The 12,500-nt window shown below is 43.4% G+C and overlaps 1 protein-coding gene across 6 annotated transcripts in view; it reads right to left on the bottom strand.

Annotated features, from left to right (window-relative positions):
• egh (beta-1,4-mannosyltransferase egh) overlaps positions 1 to 12,500 on the bottom strand; it is a 211,099-nt gene that overhangs the window by 14,736 nt on the left and 183,863 nt on the right. For all 6 annotated transcript variants that reach the window (XM_068366407.1, XM_068366410.1, XM_068366411.1 and 3 more), the window contains one exon: positions 10,232 to 10,449. In XM_068366407.1, the coding sequence (XP_068222508.1) occupies positions 10,232 to 10,447 (216 nt within the window). In that variant the 5' untranslated portion in view covers positions 10,448 to 10,449. The remainder of the gene's footprint in view (positions 1 to 10,231; positions 10,450 to 12,500) is intronic.

Raw genomic sequence — 12,500 nt, 5'->3', positions numbered from 1 at the left:
AGAGTCTTTGAAGGCATTTAGCCCCAGAAAAATGGCCATCAGCTCCTTGTTGTTGATATGCTATCCCAACTGATTTCCTTCCCAAGAGCCTGAGACCTCCTTGCTTCCTAGTGTTGCCCCCCAACCTGACTCTGACGTGTCTGAAAACAACACTAGGTCTGGGTTCTTCTTGTGTAAGGAGATCCCTTCCCCCAACAAGGCTGGATCCAGCCACCACTTCAGAAGATCCTTGACTTCTGCTGGAATGGGGAAGGAAAAGAAGTCTTCCTGCGTCTTTCTGTTCCATGTTTTTGAAAGAAAGTGCTGTAAAAGCCTTAGATGGAGTCTCCCCAGTGAGACAAACTGCTCGAGGGGGGAGAGAGTTCCCAGCAAACTTATCCACTCCTTCGCTGAGCACCTCTTCTTTTCCAGGAAACTTCGGACTTTTTCGAGACACTTGGTCTGTCTTTCCTGTGAGGGAGAAGCCCGAAAAAGAACTGAATTCAGAACAATTCCCAAATAGAGAATAGTCTGATTTGGCTTGATCTGAGACTTCTCCCTGCTGATGACCAGGCCTAGATCTTGAGCCATCATAAAAGTCTTTCGTAAATCCTCCAGACATTTCTCCTTCGATCGTGAACGAATCAGCCAATCGTCCAGATAAAAGGATATCCTTATTCCCTCTTGATGCAGCCAGCCTGACACATTCGCTATTATCCTGATGAAGACTTGAGGAGCCGTGCTGAGATCGAAGCAAAGTGCTCTAAATTGGAAGCACTTGCCCTGCATTACAAATCTCAGGTACTTCCTTGAAGTCGGATGGATGGGGACGTGGAATTACGCGTCCTGCAAATCGAGGGACACCAACCAGTCCCCTGGACGTACTGATGCCAGCACAGACTGAGTCGTCTCCATGGAGAACTTCGTCTTCTCCACAAAGACGTTCAGAGAGCTGACATCCAGGACGGGTCTCCATCCGCCCGAGTTCTTGGGCACTAGAAACAGGCGATTGTAAAAGCCTGGGGAGGATAGATCCCGAACCAGTTCTATCGCTCCCTTGTCCAGCATTTAGTTGACTAGGTCTAGGAGGGCCTTCCGTTTCCCCGGATCTGTGTACTGGGCTACTATGGCCAGCGGAGTATCTGCGAGAGGAGGTTTCTTCAGAAAGGGGATCTTGTATCCTTCCTTGATGACTGAGAGGGACCAGGTGTCCGCCCCTCTTCTCTTCCAAGACTACCAAAAACCTGACAGTCTTGCACCTACTGTCTGGAGGAGATGAACTTCATTTTCTGGAGCGAGCTCTGAATGAACCTCGGTTCGATCTTGGTCCTGACTCTTGCCTTCTTACCCTAAAATCTGGTCTTGAAGAAGCCCTGCCCCAAAAGGGCTGCTGGAATTTCTTTTCCTCCCGTTTCGAAGAAGGAGGAGCGGCTGCCAAGGGCTTACGAGCCGAACGAGATAATAGGTCTTGGGTGGCTTTTTGGCCCAGCGAAAGCGTAATGTCTATCACTAGGGTCTCGGGAAAAAGATGTCGAGACGGGGGCGTAAAGAAGCTCAGACTTCTGCGCAATGGTAATAGACAATGAAGTAAAAGAGCAAAGCAGGGCCCTCTTTTTTAGGATTCCAACTGAGAACAGCGAAGCCAACTCATTCACCCCATCTCTGAGGGCCTTGTCCATACAGGACATAATACTGGTTAGGTCTCGAGTTCCTTCCATCTGGTCAGTCTTCCTTGCCAGAGTCCCTAGCAACCAGTCTAGAAAACTGAAAACCTCAAAGGCTCGAAAAATACCTTTGATGAGATGATCCAGCTCCGACATCGACCACATGACCTAGGCTGAGTTGAGAGTATGCCTTCTAGCTGAGTCCACTAAGCCAGAGAAGTCACCCTTGGAGGAGGAAGGAACTCCCAGACCCAAAGGTTCCCCAGTCTCATACCACATACCAGCCTTTGAAGCAAGACGAGCTGGTGGAAACGAGAAGGAAGTCTTAACTGCTTGTCTCCGTTCCTTCATCCAGTCATCAATCTTCGCAAGAGCCTTCTTAGCAGAAATCGACAGTTTCATCTTGATGAAGGCCGACTGTTTCTTGGCCTTCTTTCTGTTAAATTGGGATTGAGGAGATTGCAGAGCAGCAGGTTGGAATTCCTCTCCATAAAGTTCCAGAAGGGAGCGAGAGAGAACTTTGTAATCTCTGGCAGCGTCAGCAGGTTTATCATCGTCACCAGAGACCTCCTCGAGGTCCTGATCCACATCTGCAACATCCTTCGAACGAGAAGAAGGCTCCTTAGAAACAGACAAAGGCAAATCAAAGGAATCGTCCTGCAAAAGAGGGCTTGCGTCCTGGCGCCGAGCATAGGTGTCGTCCTGGCGCCGAGCGTAGGTGTCGTCCTGGCACCGAGCGCTAGAAGAGTCCTTGGAACGAGAGGCAGTATCGTCATGAGGAAGCAGGCTGGTATCGTCCTGGCGCCGAGAGCGAGAGGCAGAGTCGTCCTGGCGTCGAGAACGAGAGGCGGTATCGTTCTAGCGTCGTGAACGAGAGGCGGTATCGTCCTGGCGTCGTGAACGAGAGGCGGTATCGTCCTGGCGTCGTGAACGAGAGGCGGTATCGTCCTGGCGTCCAGAACAAGAGGTGGTATCGTCCTGGCGCCGAGAGCGAGAGGCAGAGTCGTCCTGGCGTCGAGAACGAGAGGCGGTATCGTTCTAGCGTCGTGAACGAGAGGCGGTATCGTCCTGGCGTCGTGAACGAGAGGCGGTATCGTCCTGGCGTCCAGAACGAGAGGTGGTATCGTCCTGGCGACGAGAGGAAGTATCGTCCTGCATAAAAATACCGTTATCGTCCTGGCGCCGAGAGAGAGAGGAGGTATCGTCCTGGCGCTGAGCAGTAGAGGAAGCAGAGCGGTGTCGTGTCTTCGACGAAGAGAGTAAGGTTTCCTTAGGAGAAGAACTCCGTTCCCTCTTAGAAGTTGACTTCTTAATACGCAAAGAGTCGTCTTTACATCTATCAGACTGGGCGTGAGGGCGGCTAAACGCCTGCACTAACGTAAAAAATTGTTCCTGCATGACAGACATAAAGGATTTAGCAACTTCTGCTGGGTTTTGCGGTCCCGAAGGAGAGGGCTGACGAATAACACTCGTAGAAGGGGAAGGATCTTCGGCTGTAATATCCTGACTTGCAGGCTTAGACTGCTAGAACCGGGAGAGAAAGAACGAGACAGTTCGTCGCGGTTCCACCTCCTCTTAGTAGGTCTTGACGCTTCAAACTTCCATTTACGTCTGGGAGAATTCGGAGAAGAAATAAACACGTCCGACACGTCTTTTCCGTGACGGTCAAGAACAGTCTGGGAATCGGCAACAGGACTGTCTGAGGCGACGGCTGACCGAGGGTACGTACCTCTCACCCCCTTTCGGTTGTCGACGAACCTCCTCCCTTGGTCCTGGGAGCTTGGTAGAGGTCTAGGCCTAGGGTAATGACAGGTCCGATCAGTCGCCACCTCCACTGCACTTTCACAAGAGCTAAAATCACTTTCACTATTCTTACCTTTAAAGGCCGCAAGTTGTTCTTTAATGGCCTTCAACTCGGCAGCCATCCTAGCGTACCGAGGGTCATCCGCAGATACGGATCCTGTAGAAGGGGCAGGAGTTACAAACTCAAGGGAAGGATCAACACCAAAGAGGAATTAATTATAGGCTCAAAGGATAAATCTACACTAAGTTCGTCTTCCTTTCCACTAACAGACTTAGACTTAGACCTAGAAGCTCTCCTAACTCTATCGAGCTCTAGTTTACGCACATAGCGCTTCATAATCAACCAATCCTTTTCATCCAAAACCTTACATTGCCCGCACCTATTACTAAGGGCACATTCAAAACCCCTACAATTCAAACACACGGTGTGAGGATCTACCGCCATTTTCGGTAATCTCGCCTTACATTCCTCATTCGCACAAACACGGAATTGAATTTTATCACTCAATGATAACAGCAAAAAAGCAAAGAAATAACAAAAACACGACTGCCAAATCCCCAAATCAGTGTACTGTACTTCACCAAATAGCAGACTGGTACAGCAAAACAAGGAAAGCGAAGAAAAACTCTTAATGACGGACCAACGTGTTAGCGATCCGGCCGGCAGAGATGAACTGAAGAATAGAAAACGGGAATGATTCCTTATTCCTTATACCACCCTGTAAGGGTTGTTAACCACCTAACCGCCCAACCACCACAAGGCGGTTGCCGCGTTTTGAAAAATTCTGCCGAAAGTAGAGACATTAGCTATATGTATATATATAACTGCCAGGTAATTTCTATGCATAAAAAAAAATTTAATGAGACTAATAAACCATATCCTGCACACTCATGGGGCTCAATTGAAGAAATTATTATCAAATGACAGGAAATTATGGCAAGCAGCAGTTGGACAATCAAGTAGGAAGAGATGTAAGTGAATTGATGAGAAGTAAAAGTAACTGGGATAGGGGTATAATACAAAGGACTTTCAGTGATCCACACAAGGCACACTGTATGAGACATCCCAATACAGAATCAACCTGAACAAAACATGGCTGAGAGATATGCTTAATACCAAAAGCTGAAAAACCTTAATGGATGTACAGTACTCTCATGCTTAAAAGGGAACTCATAAGAACATAATACAGATGCAAACAAAATTCATAAATAAATAATTTGGTCGACTGGTAGTAAAGGATAATTAAGAAACATTCCGAGATAGGGAATGTGATAAAACATTATAAACACTCCTTTACTGTTTTACACTGAATGGCAACATTATAACAACTTACATGCCCTTTATATGAAACACAAAGAATTAGATCCAAATTTATTTTGCAAGGATCAAAAATACATTTTCATTAGTTAAAGTATCAAAACACTTCATCTCAAAATAATATGCATTCTGAATGCTGTGTATGCCTTAATTTCATCAGTAGTTTTGGCGTATGACCATATAACTAACGAAATTAAAACTTTAATCTTAATTGCAATACATTACAGTATATTCTATTTGGATTACTATAGTTCTGAGGAGCTGTAATATTATTCATGAAGTTACGGTAGATAATGAATATTTGTAGACATAACTTTTGAATAATTTCTAACATTGCTTCCACTACACAACAAGAAATTAAATAAGATTTAAATTGTCAATAATGTTTACAGTACTGTACTGTTTAGTGCTTTAACAGGTAAAGGTAAAGCAACCTTTATTATCAAATATGCAAATACTCTATGAATAACGTTTGACAGGCTTAAAAGGAAAAAATAATATTTACAAGTAACAAAATGAAGTCGCAAAAACTTTTGGAAAAGAGATTTTGGTGCTTGAAGGAGAATGACTGTTACTGTGATACCCCTGAAAACAATATACTTATATCAACTTACAAATGCCTTTACACACACATGATTTCTAGTAACTTGTAAAGCTCACATACAACTGAAACATCACAAATTTATGTAGGGAGTATGTTTTCAGCGTGAAACTGGATAGGAGGCGTTGAGCTGTTTAACAAGCAGTCAAGCAACAGGTAGGAGAGAGGGCGAGGAGACCCGCCTCCTTATGACCTTTTGAGGAGTGAAGTTTAATATAAAGAACTTGGGTTTGTATAGCTAGAAAAATACAAATGATTTGAAAATTTGATTTGTTCCTACGCGGATACAAACCATCGTCCTTATGTAGGGAGACTCAGTGTCTGCAAAGGGTCAGCAGTCCCCGTAGAACCAAACTGAAAGGTTTTTTTTCTTCCCTGTAAATGTCAATCTACCTTGTACCATACAGGAGCAAAGGAGACGACTCCAGCAACCTTCTACCTGTCTGTAATTGGGATGAATAGGCTGATAGGACCTGGCCTGTCCAAAAGATCCCTTTCCCTCACGGGGATCGTAGTCCGGAATAATATACCTGGCATATAATAACCTAAGAGTTGACATATATTCCACAATCCTCCCCTCATCTAAGGAGGATGGAAGATAACTTCTCTAGGTTTCAAAGAATGAAGCTCAGAAGTGTAATTTACCAGCATCAAGTCACACCCAGCAAGTAACGCTTTGAGCGCTTCATTCTAAGATCGGGGAAGCAAAAATGGAGGAAAAGAGCCAGTTATTCCATTCCCATTCCAAACTTGCATCTATATGGTACCATAGACAAAATACATACTATAACATATGGGATCTGGGCTAGCTACACCCCTGTTTGAGCAACCACGGTCTTGTGGGTACTTCTCTAAGATAAGGTCTTTGAAGATAGTCTGGAGCAACACCCCACTGAATGCAGGATTCTTCTTGAAGATAAGGATGAGGCCTAGCTTCTGACTTCCCAAGTTCTGGTTCTAGCTGGAAACTAGACTCTTTCAGCATTATGGATCGACTCACAATGTCAGAAAGAGATAAGTGTTCTAGACACACCTTTCTTGGTTCAGCCTGTGCTAAGGAAGTCACCAACAATCAGGACTGAGGTGTAGGGTCTTCAGACAGCACTGTAGAGCCCTCACAGGGTAAAGGACCCTTTGTTTGTGCCACTCAACATTTCATGGAGAAGGGTTCGAACCACAAAGTCTTAGTTTTGCCAAGTGTCCTAGCACTAGACCAAGGAGCTCCCACACCTTTTTAAGAGTGGGAGACTAAAGCAAAGAGAACCTTAACTGAGGCCTTCTCAAACGCTAAGACAAGGTACAGAGAATAGTAAGAATGTTAGAAGCATCTGTGAGCATAGGAAACTCCCATTAGGAGAGGTCTAGCTCATTCCATCGAAAGACTATGCTCAAGTCTGAGCAGTAGCCTTAATGGCCGCTACCTAGTGGAGCTTCTCCTAGCCATGAAGAAGTTGAATTCCATGCTCTGGTTTAGAGATAATTCCACTTGGGAAGGATCCCTTTTATGTTAACCATCATAGAGAATGGCCCACTTCCCTGGGAGAGTGAAGCATCTTGACAAGGCAGATCAGGTAACAATTCGGCATAAGGCTGTCTGGGAGACACCTGAATCAACAGAGTTCCAGCATAATCCCAAACGTTAGATTAGCCAACGAACCAGGGCACAACCTATCAAGCGATCCCATCGGTGTTGGAAGGCAACTTAAAACACAGACTAAGGAGTTGAATAGGAGGGAGGTGGGTAAAACCTGGGGTGCTTCCTGTCTAGCCGTATGTTGAACTGGTCGATCACCAGAAAACCCTCTTACCAGAAGCCTCTCTGTTTTGCCAGGATATAGGGACTGCTGACCCTACAGCCTTCCCTTGGCAACTAAATATGCCTGCTAGCCCATTCCTCTTACATGGAATGTGACTGGATGATAACTCCTAGGCATAGAATGCCATCCTAAAATGCATCTACATCAGTCCATGAAGCTTAGATGCAAGCAAATATGGTGGTGATGTTGCAACAACCCACTAGATGCCTCCTCAACAATCTTGGAAGGTTTGCAGAACAATGGCGACTGCTAGCCTTAGGACATTTTAGAGTCAATACTTCTTTTCTTCCCACACTGCTGAGACTACCCTGTCCTTCAGGTGTGTGCCCGTCCCTTCCTTCAATGCATCTAAGTACAGTTGCATGTCAGGAGGCAGAGTGTCGAGTGAGACTCTCCTACGAGGACTCCTCATTAGCCAACAGGTGAGATTGGCCCAAGCCTCCCGTGCCGTTGGCACGAGGAGAGATGGCGCCCCTCAAAGTATATTGAGAGAAGGGAGATACTAAATATGGATTGATGCACGAGTACTAAAAGTACTTGTCCTTTAGATCCACAAATTGCAGGAACTATTCTTCTCATAAAATTCTTCAAGCGATCCCCTTCAACATCTCTCCTACCTCTGTCCACAAGGCTAGGGTTCACGGGAATGTTACAAGAACAGATGAATACTCTATCAGCAAAGGAGAAAAAGTGGGTTGAAGGCTGCAAAGTGTAACCCTCTTCTTCTGCCAGGACCCAAGCCATGGCCCTGTGGGATCGAGTCATGGCTTTGACCCTGAGCAATGGCCTGAGGGAGCAGAAACACAGGGTCATAGCATTTGTCCAGCTTGACTATCCAATACCTCAGCTCAAAGACACGACCCAGGGTCATAGGCCTGATCCTGGTCATCAGACCCAAGCAGGTAATAAACACCGAGCAACAACACCAGTCCTGTTAGGCTATCAGGGTAGCCAGGTACCAAAGCCTGGCCTCAGAGACAAACACAGGAACATGGCTCCCTTCCCCTCAGGAGCCATCCACCCCTCCTAAGAGAAGTGAGGTTGAAAGGACCTCTTTCCTACAACTACAGTTGACAAGCTCTCATTGACTTCTTCCTCTACTTCTTCATCTTGGAAGAAGTAACAATCAGAAGCTGACAAGAGGTAAAGGCACAAAGCTGAGACACAGGGTCATGGCTTTCGTCCCATGCATCAGTTCCAGGGAACAGAAACACATGCCGTGGATCCCTCGGGTGCTGCCCACCCCTCCAAAGAGAGAGGGTGTCGAAAGGACCGCTATCCTACAACTACGGCTGACCAGCCCTCCTCAATTTCATCTTAGAAGATGTGATAGTTGGAAACAAAAGAGGGAAAGAGGCTCAAGGCTATGCATTAGCCCCTGGGACTCACACAGCCATGGCTCCCTCCCCATGGGGTGGGGAGCCCACCCCTCCTATGACTATGGCTGAGAACCCCTCCTTGAATTCTTCCTCTACTTCATCTAAGATGAAGTGACAGTCGTAAGTCAGAGGAAAACAGAAGAGGAGTTGGAGGAAGAAATACATGTACTTTTCTTCTTTACAGTTCTCCCCCCACAGGCTTTGCAGGCAGGAGTCAAAGTCTCAAAAACACAGACAAACAATGTTTCCCAAAGCAATCCCTGTAGTTCTCCCTAAAGGGAACTACAGAGGTTGCTCCAACGAACCACAACACTGGGGAACACTGTCCCGGAGAGGGAAATCACACTTACAAGGAGCTGAAACCCCCGACATACCAAGCACAAGAGTTAGGGAGAGGCACGGGAAGTGAAGGGGGGTGACTGGGTAACGGAGAAAGCAATGGTGAAACCCACCTCCCCGCACAGAGGGCAGCACGTCCTTTGGCCTCTAGGGAGGGGAAGCCACTGCAAACATCACCAGAACAGACACTAGGGACACACTGACATACCCTTCACCACCGGCACTGGGGTTGGTACCTGAAAGACCTAAGGAGGCCAAAACCCCCTTAGGTCACACTCATCATCAGCAGTACCACAAATGGAGAAGAGCATCCAACCTCCAATGGGATGCAGTGAACACAGGAGAAATCCCACATGCCACCAGAATATGAAACTCGCTGACATTGGTCCGAGGGTTCCCGCACACTCCCCAGGGAATGACCAAAAGGAGTAAGCGCAGCAGGTAAAGTAGATGCACCCAATGAGCAGAAGGAAGATGCAAAGCTCTCTTCCTCAGGCATAAAACATACGTCTGCAACCACAAAAAAAGCCATGAATTAGACTCGGTACACAGGAATGATTGAGAACAATCATGCCCCTAGCAAGGACCCAGAAAGAGTGTGGATTTACAGTCAGTTTCACTAAATCACTGGAAGTATAGTCCATCCTCCCACAATGAGCAGCTTGCTTCACAATAACAATCAACAGCCAGTATTCACTTCCTGAAAGGAAGAGAAAATGAAAAGTTTGCTCAAGGACGCATCAGTACATGTACAATCTATGAGGACAAAACCTTAAAGTGAAGCAACTTTGACAGGTTAGGTTGCAGAGCTCCTCACCCTCACTCCCACCTGTCAATTAACTGCAAGTAGAACGAATCAATGGCCGTACAAATTTCACGCTGAAAATACTTCTTATATATAGGACGATGGTTTGTATCCGAGTAAAAACAAATTTTTTTTCAAGCAATGAAACAAATCAGAGTTATCCCTTTAAGGAAATAATCATCAAAAAATTCCAAGAAATTTGAAACTATAATTCAAATCATTAGCAAATCCCATATTACAATGTGACCTTTTAATTTCTACAGTTCCTAATTCTTTATGGATGTGCTTTCTAATTAAAACCTTGTATCTAAAAGGAAATAAATAAAGACACACACTCATCTCAAGGTTAGAATTAAGACCATCCTGGTTTAAAAAATGCTGACCTTTCAAATGCTGTACAAAAAATAGTGAAAGTAACTAAGTAGACTATGATAGTTTTGAATATACATAAAATGTATCTATATACTGTACACCTAAAATATTAACACAAAACTATTTCATAATTTTTTTTGTTTCTAAGGCATACCTGTGGTAAGGCTAGCAAGGGCAGAAGTCTAAAGATCTGGAGTAAAAGAGTGACTAGAGGAGGGTATGATGCTGAAGTTGGGGGGTCACCCCACAAACCCACAGCTCCCATTTCAAAAAGCACCACAACTGTGAGAAAGAGGCAGACATGGGCCACATGTTTGGTGGTATGCAATGTCTCCGAAAAGGCCAGGCTCAGCCGGCTCACCACCATCATGCCTGTAAAGAAAGCACAACATGTAAGTTACAATAACATTCAGCTTATAGGGAAATCAAAATGTAAATATGAAAGATTCAGTCTTGCCCAATTCATTGATAACCCTCAAGAAGCTACATGAAAGATTTTACAATGCAACACAACAATTATGTTTACTTATGGGCAAATTAATTAGCAATTTAAAGACCTGGTGAAAACTGACCAAATAACTGGAACATGCAATGAGATTACATGCAGGTTAATATTACTTAAAAATATATGAAATACAGGACTGAAACACTCCCTAGTGTACATTTACAGTGTAGTAATATAGGAATACAAAATATATATAAAGGATTTGTACTTGATCTTAAGAGACTTGAAAATTAGTTTAGCAAAGGTTGGTTATCTCCATCTCACAATATTCATTACCAAAAAGAAAAACTAAATTCATCCAGTCAATTTGAATTTTAATATTTGAAAAGTAACTAATATACTGCATTTTATCCAAGAATGATGTCTGTAAAGTGTTGCACTATAAATGCCTATCAAAAAGGAATAATGTAAGCACCTTGCGTTCAGAACTACATTATTGTGTTTTTATTACAAATAACTACAATCACTTCGAAATTCAGCATCCAAGTACTCAACTGTGAAACATTATCAATAAATGTCGCCAATAACAAAAAGTATCACGAATCATAACAAGTTTAAGCAACTTCAATAAAATCAGAAAATATCACAAAAAAGGGACAATAAGAAACTGTTTTTTATACAAGAAATGACAACACCAAGAATCTAAGATTGAATACGCAGCGAGTCTGCTTCGTTTATGTAAGACCCTAGTTTCTGAGGCCTAAAAGATTATGTATATATCAAACAAAATTTGTTTACATTTTAAACAATCTATGGGAATCTGCGATATTACTTCATCCTCACCACAACCTACCCCCTTTTGAATAGATAAAGTTTATGTTATCAATAAACCTTATCAAGCAACTAGAACAATGGTATATTTCTTTATATGGCCAAATCTGTTCCTTCTTATATCTACTTTTTAAACTTACATAATAAAACAATACCAAACCGCATTAGGGAAAACAGAGAAATTAAATATTGAGCGCTGTGAGATAATAAAATGATATTCCAACATTTCAAAATAATTTCTATTTTAAACTGAACATGTTCCAACTAAGTCATGGCATAAAATTTCTATAATCATCTTATTTTAAAGAAACTTTTCCTACGGACATTTCTTTAATATGATGAGCAACGCAAAACCTAATAGCATGACTACAATTGTATGGAAAGGGGGGGGGGGTTAATGAGAACTAATACCAGCTGCCTTAATTGTGAACGTCAAATGACCAAAATCTATAAAAGCTATGGTTCTTTCAAAGTTATTGTTATTCTGATAAGCAAGTGTTACGTAACTCTAGGGCATGAGAATAATAATATTTTAGTTCCTAGGAGATTAAGAGCCTGATAACACATTTATAAATGCTGTTAAAAAGTCCAGATGACATTTAATATACTGTAAACAATCAAATACGCTACAAGAAATTACTTCCTAGACAAACTATGTAAAAAAGGAGGGAAAATTAGTCCTAAACTATTATCATACTCAACTTTTTTAATGAGGCGCATTTGCACTTTCTCGCAGCGATGCCCTTTTAGCTCGGAAAAGTTTCCTGCTATCTGATTGGTTAAAATGATCTTTTCCAACCAATCAGCGATCAGGAAACTTTTCCGAGCTAAAAGGGCACCCCTGCGAGTCAGTGCAAATCTGCCTCACTAAAAAGAATTGAGTATGGTGACGTCGTACGTGCAGTATGGCCCAGGAACAAGACAAGACGAATTTGGTTACTTATTAGGTGACTACAGAAAAGTATTAAATGTAAAATCCTAGATGAAAGAGCAAGAAGAGAAGTGTCCGCTTCAGAAAAAGTACAGTTTCATCACTGTAAGGGGACACTCACCAGTTATGGAAATTTAAGATAATTCCCTACAAGCGAACGGTAGAACTTCAAAAGTTCATACTTGCAGCAAATGTTTTAATGTTGAACAGGCTGAC

Source organism: Palaemon carinicauda, chromosome 44 (assembly GCF_036898095.1).
Source record: "Palaemon carinicauda isolate YSFRI2023 chromosome 44, ASM3689809v2, whole genome shotgun sequence".
Taxonomy (NCBI): domain Eukaryota; kingdom Metazoa; phylum Arthropoda; class Malacostraca; order Decapoda; family Palaemonidae; genus Palaemon; species Palaemon carinicauda.
The sequence above is the reverse complement of the archived record's forward strand: the minus strand, read 5'-3'. Positions and strand labels throughout refer to the sequence as shown.